General features: G+C 57.2%; 1 protein-coding gene across 1 annotated transcript; it reads right to left on the bottom strand.

Annotated features, from left to right (window-relative positions):
• Positions 1-1,395: 1,395 nt before the first annotated feature.
• On the bottom strand, positions 1,396-9,779 carry ZIC5 (Zic family member 5). Its single transcript, XM_037527814.2, has 2 exons — positions 8,327-9,779; positions 1,396-4,268 (listed from the first exon to the last, which is right to left on the bottom strand). Exons 1-2 carry the CDS (start codon positions 9,777-9,779, stop codon positions 3,826-3,828), a joined length of 1,896 nt encoding a protein of 631 aa, XP_037383711.1. The 3' UTR covers positions 1,396-3,825.
• Positions 9,780-10,186: the final 407 nt, after the last annotated feature.

Genomic DNA, 10,186 nt, shown 5'->3' with positions numbered 1-10,186 from the left:
CTCCCACCCTCCAGCTCTTTCTGAGTGCGTTGCGTTTGAGGAACATTGGTTTGACCAAAGACTATCCCGGGTGGGGAAAATACACACGGACTAAAACACTCTCGACGTGTTTGGAGACCGTCCCCGCCCGGGGAACAAAGGTGGATGATTTGAACAGTGTTCTCCAAGGCCACGAGGACCACATTTCGCCCAGGAAAGATGAAGTCTTTGATGATAGCCAACTTCGTGTCAATAAGTGGCTTTCTTTGAAACATATTCAGATGGAAACGTCTTGCTTGCCAATTGCCATAGAAATCTTAACACACCATGAAGATCGTCCAGGCGCCAAACCTTCCGTTCTGGACGAAATTACTTTGAAGTGGTGCAGGAGGAACAGTGGTCAATTTTAATGCTATAGGCTGGACGGAGAGCGGCCGGGAGCGGGAGGCTGTGCGTTTTAAAGCAGAAAATAAGAAGGGGAAACTTGTTTTATACACTCTATACAGGGTTCTGCTCATTGTCAGATATCTTTTATCTTTTATATTTCCCATGAATGATTCATGTCTGGTGGCTTTGTGTCAACCTTCTTTTCACAAGAAACTTCATTAGAGAGCTATAAGTTTCCCCCTGGATGGGGGCCCTCATTTATGAGTGCTTAGCTCCTTCGTGCGCTGGTTATTGTCATCAGGCCGAACACAAGTCTTTGCAACCTGTTTCACCTTCCCTACATTTAACCAACCTGACTTTTAAAAAAAAAAAAACCACTCGAGCCTTTTGGAGGACTGCTTGTCAACATCCCAACTGATTGTTTTTCACCATTTGCCTTTTATCGGTTTTGTCATGGGGGAACAGACAGACGAGCCAACACACAGCCTCCTCAGTGTGGACAGCCAATTACCTTCCACTTGGACATTTTGTTGCCAGGGAAGAAACCTAATTTCTCCTTGACCCCTGACCCCCTCCCCCCCACCCCCAAGGCTAAATAACTTATAGCCACTCAACTTCCACCAAAGGAACCACAATAAAATTGGATTGTGATCCCCAGTACCTGAGAAGGTTGGGATCCATCATTGATTTCCAGATGTGTTTACGACTCAGTACCTAGTTCAGCTCAGCCAACTTGGCTTTCACCTTTGTGTCTAGAAGCCTGTCTTTCCCTCCTTTTCATCCTTTTAGCATCTGGGTGCCAAAGAATTGCTGGAATTTGCTTTTCACTGATTAGGACCCCTAAGGATATTAATTTTGAAAAAATGGTCATCCTTTGGACATATGCCAGTGTTAGGTAGAACCAGACAGAAGTCCTAAGTATACTCTTTTCTAGACTAGGTTGTAAACTAACCCAAACTGTAAAAATTGACCTTCTTGCTTGCAGAGAGGCTACGAAATAGAGAGCAAGGGGAGAGGACTTACTGTCTACATTAGCCACCTGTTTCTTTTGTAAGGGAACGGCAGAAACAGGCCACCATGTAAAGCATAAGCAACCCATAGGAAGAATACCTTTATTAAATGTTTTACTTCATAATCATTCTTGCTTGGTCTCTATTGGAGGTACACATTTGAAGTTTTATTTTAGGTGTATCAGGAACCCATAAATCTGTGGCGAAGAGTTAACCTATGCATGGCAAAATACATAAAATACATATTCCTTTGTTTCATAATAAATAAACCTGTAGCATAATAAAGAATAGTGCAAACTACCAGCGAAAAAGTTGTATAAATAAAACAACTCATTATAAATCAGGAATATCTTGCTCGAATACGTTCACGATACATAAATTATCCCCTCCCACCCCCCGTTCATACCTTCTCTTGTCTATTTGTAAGAGCTTTGAAAGTGAATCAGGAAAATCAAATAAACTTTAAAAAGTGTAGAATTATTTTATATTCAAGTTTTACGGTCTCTTCTTTATAAAGGAGGGTCTGCGTGTTTCAAATTCACTGTAACAATCTGAAGACAACATTGAAAGGCTTTCAAAGTGACAGCACCATGCACTGTACTATAATATATCTATAAACTATGTATAATCTCGTCAACACAATGCAAAAAACACATGCAGGAAGAGCCCTGATTTTCACATTACGTTGTTCGTTCAAGTAAGCTTAAAAATATATTTTCCCATTTTTTCCTTTTTTTTTTTCCTTCTTCTTAAATAAACCATGGATCATAAACAATCTCTCACCAAAAGGTATAATTATAATTCTTTGGTGTCTTTGAACTCTTCCAGAAGCAAAAAACAAAAAAAACAGATGATATCTGAAAATAAATTAATTCAACTGTACAAATAATAGTGTTCACATACAAGTTATTAACAATGACAAGACTACATCAACCACTCACAGCACACAAAACAAATTTCTACAAACCCTGGGGAGGGGGGTGTCTTGAGGGTCTCTGAGGATAAATTAGTGCTCTTGAGTGTATCTGTGTGATGTTTATGATGGACCACATTTTGCCCACGAGATGTGTTGTACCAACGGAAAATAAATTGACTAAGAGTTATTGTCCTAGGTCCTTGACCTTTTTTATCCTAGCTTGACAGCTCTGGCAAAGGTCACACATTCATCATTGTTTGGTAGTAACTCTAAACCTTTTGAAAATTTTAATATGTATAGCAACTCCCTCCCCTCTTTTAATGTAAATCATACACTTCACACACTGTCATTTTCAAATGATGATCGAGCTCTGTGTGCTTGGTGCTCAGGTGGAAGAAAATGCATGAAGATGCAGTTTCAGGCATTGGAAAAATAAAGACTTTTGGAAAGGTTGGTCCAACAGTGTAAAAGAGGGGCTGGCCTGTGTGAAAACCAGCTTTCCCAAAAAATAGTCATGATGCCAACATCACACCTCCTTAGACTTGCCTGTTCATTTTGGCTTCCCAAAGAACTTAGGATCTAAAACGTCATCTCTTTATTACACGAGTTTAGACACAGTAAAGAGGCAGCGTCTGAGATTTCAGATTAAAAAAAAAAACACAAAAAACCTCAGAAAAAGAAAGCACTTGAACTTCCGTTTTATAAAATATCAGTTTCACAGTTGTGTGTTGCAGCAGCTTTTCTCTCTCTCCACTTTCGCTTGGACAATCACAGTAGCACAGTATATGGAGAGGTATTAAGGTTGCTGCATCTTTTTTTTTTTTTTTTAAAACCACGTAAGCAGGGTACTGGAGAAATAATCCTGTATAAAAATAGTGTGTTACGGTGAGATCAGTAATAAAAGAGTGGAAATTAAAATGTTTAAGCATTAGGACTCAAAAGGCTTGTACAAATATTTTTGGACATAGGTACAGTCCAAAGTCTGTTGGCAAATGCAGCAAGTGTGTGGTTTACAATCAAGAGGCCTTTGCAGAATTAGGGCCCAAGGAGGAGGCAAAAAAGGCTCCCAAGAAGCCCATCATGGTGTCAAAGGCATTCGAGAGGCACTCCAGGAAATACAGAGGGCCTGGCTGCGGTCTTGAGTTCTCACATAATGCTCTCTCTCCCCCTTGAAAAAGACATATACATATGTAGAGATAGAGCGTGGCAGTGTGTATCTCGATTAACTAATCGCTCCATTTTCCTTGGTACAATCTGCTCCCAGTCCAGCCCCCTGCAAGGTACAAGTCCAGCCTGGTGGTTGTTTTTGTTGTTGTTGTTTGTTCTCTAAGGAAAAAAAAAAAAAAAAAAAAGCCCAAATATCTTAATTAAATTAATTAAATGTACAAACACCATAGGGTTTCATACTGAATAAATAGGGCTAATTAGACCCGGTGGCAAGTCTGAGTCAGGGGTTTGTCTCAGGCTCGGCATTGTCTCAGGTTAGGATATGGTCCAAGGACTCCCGCGTGTTATTATTATTACTAATACATTCTAATGTATCGTCCGCGCAACTTCCGAGCTCCCGTACATCTCCTCCTCTTCCGACTCAGACGTGGTCCCGTTGCTGGAGGGTGTGTGCAGGTGGCTGGGGGCGCCACTGGCCTGGCAAACGTACCATTCATTGAGGTTGGTCACCTGAGGGGACAGGGTGCTGGAGCGACTCCTGTTTGGGTCCAGACCAGGCGACAGGGGGGCACCCACTGGAGTCCCCACTGAGGAGTAGCCCAGGGCTCCCGGCGAGGGTGGTGGGGACTTGCAGTGAATCTTCATGTGCTTCCTCAGGGAGCTGGGGTGCGTGTAGGACTTGTCACAGCCTCGAATCTTGCAGTAGTAGGGCTTGTCGCTGGTGTGGACGTGGGAATGTTTCTTTCGATCACTGCTGTTGGCAAACTTCCGGTCACAGCCGTCAAATTCACATTTGAAAGGCTTTTCCCCTGCAACAAAACAGAGGTGATGTTAGCAATCGCTTTTCGGGGACCCCGCACTTGAGAGAGAGATCTGGAGCAGAAATAAGGATGCATTTTCCCATTTTCTTGAAGATGAACTCCCAGCCTAATTCCTACAGTCCAGAGTCAGGGCTAGGCCTGGGGTCCACTGGCCTGGAGGCTTCTCCTGGGGTGTGGGCCTGTGGGAGGCTGGATGCCAGCCCCTCCGGTCCCAAAGGGGTCCAGGTGAGCATGGCTAGAGTCTGGTTCAGGAAGCATCACTGAAAAACCTACAGAAGACCCAGCAGTCGGGGTCTGTACAGGCAACTTGCAAGCAAACTTACAAGACTTATCTGTCAAGACAAATGTGGATGAAATGACACTTCCAAAGTCACATGTTTGGGGGAGGAACGTCAAAAAAAGAGAAGCAAAATAAACACACACGCGATTAAAAATGCTGTGCAGCAATGTTATATTAGTGACAATTTTGTTCCCTATGATTTCAGTGACGGAGCTTAAAAATAGGCAATAAAAGAGAATCCTGTTCTCTTAAGAGAGGGACCTGTGACACACACAAGGCCCCTGCTAGATGTTTTACCAGCCTAGCTGGGCAGAGGAGAGGTAGCTGGCCTCTGTAACCCCACCAGCTTCTCACAACTTACAGGGCAATTAAGAGCCTCAAGGAACCTAACCTTAAATATTCATAAAGACCACAAGCCTCAGGCAGAATCTGGCATTTCCCTGATGCAAGGAGGAGGTAATCTAACAGCTTTCCACCTTGCTGAGTGGTCCAAAAGAGATGGGCTATTTAGCAGAGGTTTTTTTTGGCTGGGGGGGGGTGGGGTTTGAAGCTCAACACCCCAGCTCAGGAAGCTGGCACAAGAGCCCCCCCAGTCCAGGAAATGGAAATGCATCCAAGCATCCAGACACCCAGCCACACAGCACCCTGGAATTAAAGAGCAAAAATAAAAAATTAAAAAAGGGAGACACAGGCCATCTCGTGAATTTTCCCGAACATCCTAGGATCTAGGAGCTTGACGAACTGGAGTCCATAATGAAGCAAATCCTGGCATCCATATTATTGCACAACATTTTCCCTCGTATTTAAATTATTTAAAAAAAAGTGCAGTCTCTCTCCATTTCAGCAGCTACTGGGGTGAAGCATAACCGAAGGCCTTTTCCTTGGCTGTGAATAATTTTCCGGGGGCGGGGTGGGGGTAAAAAATCTATTATCAAGTCATCTTAGTGTACAGAAATTTTTGTGGTGAATTTTTCTTATTCCCTTCATATACCTACTTCAGTTTCCTTTTAAATAATTTTTTAAAATCTCGCCAATGTTACCTGCTTCAAGGGGCAGCAGGCTGCCTCTGCAGGGAGAGCTCAGGGGCCTGACTATCCCTTGCTCTGCCTGGAAATAGTGTTGGGGAATGAAACTAGACGTTGCTTATAGAGACCTCCCGGCGGATCGATAACCAGAGGGGAAGCTCAACACAGCATGGTGATAACCACAACTTTAAAAATCCTCTGATGGTGACCGGTAACAAAAACAGAGTTCAGGGCTTTCCATCACAACGCGATATTCGTCGTCCTGGGGCCCGTACTTGACTTTCGGTTGGAGATGACAATTTAACATGGCATCCCCCCAAAACTATATATATATATATGTATATATATAATAAAAAAGCAGCCTTTCTTCAATATGGGGCTGCAGCGGGTCTACTCCTGCTGGCGCCGTGGAGGCTGCGTTTGGCATCCTCGCGTCCCTGCACAGCCCGCATGGGGAAAACACTAGGCTGGGCCGCGCCCGGCTCCGACACTGCGCATGATCAGAGGGGCCGGCGCCCCAGTAAAAGGAAGCGACCCAGTGGGGAAGCTAGAGAATTGGGGGTTCAGGAAAGGTGGAGGAAGAACATAGAAGGGAAAGCTGGGAAGGCCATCGAGCTGCCCATTTTCTCCCGGGGGCACAGGGGGGCTGGGGCGCTACCCAGCCGCACAGGCTGAGCCCCCGGGGTGCACGCTGCAGGGCCGAACAGCAGGGGCGCGTGGGAACCCAGCTCCCTCGGCCGTGGAGAGGACCAGGGGCGCCAACTCGGGGCCCGGCAGGCCCCTCTCCCGGGGACCCCGGGGCGGCTGGAAACCCGATTGGGCACGTGGGGCAGGAAGCCGGCCTCGGGGAGCGGCCGGGGATCGCTCCCTTTGATCTGTCTGTTCCGGGACCCCGGGATCCCCCCCAAAGGGGCGCGCAGCAGGGCAGGGGGGGGAAGTTCGCGACCGTCCCTCTCTGGACACAAAGCTCCGAGGCTGGGGGCCCAGGAGCCGCCAAAAACATGCGGCGCGACCCGGGCGCGGCCGCGAGCAGCCCGAGCCCCGAGGGGTACCAGCCGCGCGCACGACGCGAACACACCCGCGCGCCGTCCCTTCGGCGCCGAGTCCCCGCCTCCCCCGGCCGCGGGCGCTGGGGCCGAGCGCGAGGCGGCCGGAGGGCGCAGGCCTGGGTCGGCCCCGAGGGCAGACCCACTCCCTTGGGGGTCCCGCCGGGGGAAGGGACCCCAGGCCGCAGGCGCCGCTTTCAGGGGTTCCCTGTGGTGGGGGCGGCCCTCCCCTCCTGCGGCCGGCGCGCCCCGGGCCCCTGCCATCTGGCAGCACCGCGCGCGGGGGTCCCCCCGGAGCAGCCGGCGCCGCGGGCCGGGTCCAGTTTACTGCCGAGGAAAGTGTCCCGCGGAGGCACCGCGAAGGCGGCGGCCACGACGGCACCGCGGCCCGCGCTCCCGGGAGAGCAGCTGGTGCCCTGGGGGCCGCGGGCAGCGCCAAGCCGGGGCGCCCCCCACCCGGCTCCCGCGCCTCTCCTAAGGCCCCGCGCCCCCGCCCAGGGGCCGCCTCCCCTTCGCCGCAGCGCCGATAAACCAGCCGAGCAATTACCGAGCGCAAACCCCGGTTACTGGAGTGTCCTCCAGGGGTGATCCCGCCCGCGCTGGCGCGCTCCAGCGCCCCTGCCCAAGGCGCACGGCCCTCCCCGGGGGACACGCGCCCCACGCGACCTTCCCCGGCCCCACGCCGCAGCCGGCCGCAGCCCGGCCCGTAGCGCCCCCAAAGGCAGGGCTGGGGGAGGGTGCGAGGGGTCCCCGAGCGCCGAGGCTTCTCCCGGGCACCCCGGCGGGGGTAGGCCCCAACGCCCACGGATCGCTACAGCTCGCGCTGCCCGCCGCCCAGAACCTTCTTTAAAACGACACGTCAACCACTCCTGCACACCTGGGGCGCGTGTGAGCGCGCGTGTGCGCACGGGTGCGAGTGGAGGTGCGCCCGGGTCAAGCGTGAACGAGGGTGTCAGGACCTGCGGCCGCCCCGGGAGGGGCGCGGAGGATGCGCGCGTGCACAGCCGTGCCAGCTGCCCGTGTTGTGTGCGTGTGCAGATGTGTGGGGTGTGCAAAGGGCGTGCGTGCGTGTGCGTGCGCGCGTGCCGTCCCGAGGGGACGAGGGCGCATCCCTCTCGCCTGTCGAGCCCCGTCCCGCGAGGCCCGACCTCCCCTCCCCTTCCGGGGGGCCGCGCCGAGCCGGGCCCGGTGACCCCAATTCCGCAGCAACCCCCACGCGCCCCTGCGCGCCCGCTCTCCCGGGCGCGGTCGCCGCGCGGGGCCTGCCCCCCGGTGGGGCGGGAAGCGCCTGCGGGGCGCGGCCCCCGCTCCGGCCTCCGCTGCCCATCGCCCTCCCCAGGTTCCCGGGGCCGGGCGGAGGGGGGCTGCCGACCGTCCTGGGCGCCTTCCTCGGCGGCTGCTGCTGCTGCTGCTCGGGCGCGGCGGCGGCGGGCGGCTGGGGCGCGGTGCCGGTGCCGGTGCCGGCGGCGGGGCTGCGGGCGCGCCGGAGACTCCACCGTGTGGGAACGCGGACGGGGCCTGTGTGTGCTATCGAATTACTTATTCATGGAAAAAAAGGGGGGGAGAGAAAAAACAGAAGTCACATGTCCGGGCCGTAGGCACGCGCGCAGCGGCAGCGGGCGGCGGGACAAGTGCGGGCGAGCGGGCGCCGGAGCGGCGGCGGCGGCGCGGGCGGGCCGGCGGCGGGACACCCACCTGTATGAGTGCGCTTGTGGATCTTGAGGTTCTCGGAGCGCGCGAAGACCTTGCCGCAGCCCGGGAAGGGGCAGGGGAAGGGCTTCTCGCCGGTGTGCACGCGGATGTGGTTGATGAGCTTGTACTTGGCCTTGAAGGGCTTGCCCTCGCGCGGACAGTCCTGCCAGACGCAGACGTGGCTGCTCTGCTCGGGGCCGCCCACGTGCTCCACCGTGACGTGGCTCACCAGCTCGTGCATGGTGCCGAAAGTTTTGGAGCAGGGCTGCGCGCCGCCGGCCGGCGCGTCGGGGTCGCTCCACTTGCAGATGAGCTCCTGCTTGATTGGCTGCCGCATGTAGCGCAGGAAGGCCCCGGCGGCGCCCGCGAGGTGGGGGGGGCGCGGGTGCGGGCGCGGGTGCGGGCGCGGCGCGGGCGCGGGCGCCGGCGGCGGCGCCGGGGGCGGCGCGTGGTGCTGCGGCTGCAGGTGGGGCCCGGGCCCGGCCGCCGCGGCCGCGGCCGCCGCCAGGTTCAGGTTGAAGTTCACGGCGCCGTAGCCGTGCAGGGCGGCCGCGGCCGCGGCGGCCACCGCGCCGTAGTGCGCGTCCCCGGAGCGCGGCGCGAAGGGCGGCTCGGCGCGGCCGTACAGCTCGGCCGCCGCCGCGGCCGCGGCCGCCGCCAGCCCCAGGCGCATCTGGCCGTTGAGCGCGAGCGGGGGGCCCCCGGGCGCCCCCGGCGCGTCGCGCGGCGCGGGGAAGAGCGCCGGGGCCGCGCCGCCGCTGCCGTCCGGGCCCGCGTAGGCGCCGCTGGCCGCGATGAACACGCCGGCCGCGGGGGGAGGCGGGGCCGGCGGCCGCGGGGAGCCGGCGCCCGGCCGCTGCTCCCCTGCGAGCGGGGCCCCGTGCATGGCCGCCGCGGGGGCCGCGGCGGGCAGGTCCCTCCGGAGGACGACGTCCCTGCTGCGGCCTTTGCCGCTGCTGCCGCCGCCGCCACTGTTGGTGGTGCCGCAGCCCGCGCGGGCAGGCGGAGGCGGGGTGGGGGGCGGGGGGGAAGGGGAGGGCGGAGGGGGAGGGGCCGGGGGCGGGGGCGCCGCGGGCCGCGCGCCGCGCCTGCCCCCGCCGCCGGGGTGCGTCCCCGCGCCGGGGTGCGCGGCCGCCGGGGCCTCGGGCCGCGCCGCGCGCGCCGGGGCGGGGGGCCCGCGCGCCCGGGCCGTGCGCTCGGGTCCCGGCGGAGCGGCGGCCGCGCCGGGGTCGGCGGCCGGGGCTCGAGGGCGGCGCCGAGCGTGGGCGCGCGGGCGGGCCGGCGCCGGGAAGCCCGTCGCGGTGCGCAGCGGCCCGGCCTGAGCCGCCGCCAAGTCCGCTACTCTCGGCGCCGGCGGGGTCCTCTGGCGCAGAGGGGGCTCCATCGGAGCCACACAGTCAGACCCACGGGCCCGCCCCGGGGGCACGTTTTTCCCTCTGCCCGCCTCCAGAAACATGTATGTGTTCGGCGCTCTTTAACTTCTTTGTCCTGGCCGCCTAACTCTGCGTATCCCCGTGCCCGCTCGGTCCTCCGGCGATTGGCAGAGCGAGCCCCACATCGCAGCTGCACAGTGGGACCCAGAGTTTGGAAATGGCACGGGTGGGATTGGAGGGCGCCGCGTGATTGGCAGCCGCCGCGGCCGCCCGATTGGCTCCCTTTCAGGCCCCCGGCCCAGCGGGGATCCGCCCCTGGGCTCGCGGCCGCCCTCGCCTGCTCCCCGCGCCCCCGCCTCCGCGGAGCCCCGCGTCCCCGCCTCCGCGGGGATGCCCGAGTTGCACTTGCAGAAAGTTTGCGCAGAGCCTGCGCGCGCACAGCCCCGCGCTCCCACGACGCGCCGGGCGGGGAGCGTGCGCCGGCACGCGG

This window comes from Talpa occidentalis, unplaced genomic scaffold (genome assembly GCF_014898055.3).
Source record: "Talpa occidentalis isolate TD23 unplaced genomic scaffold, MPIMG_talOcc4v2.1 talOcc4.5, whole genome shotgun sequence".
NCBI classification, from domain to species: domain Eukaryota; kingdom Metazoa; phylum Chordata; class Mammalia; order Eulipotyphla; family Talpidae; genus Talpa; species Talpa occidentalis.
Note: the sequence above shows the minus strand (reverse complement) of the source record. Positions and strands in the feature narration are given on the sequence as shown.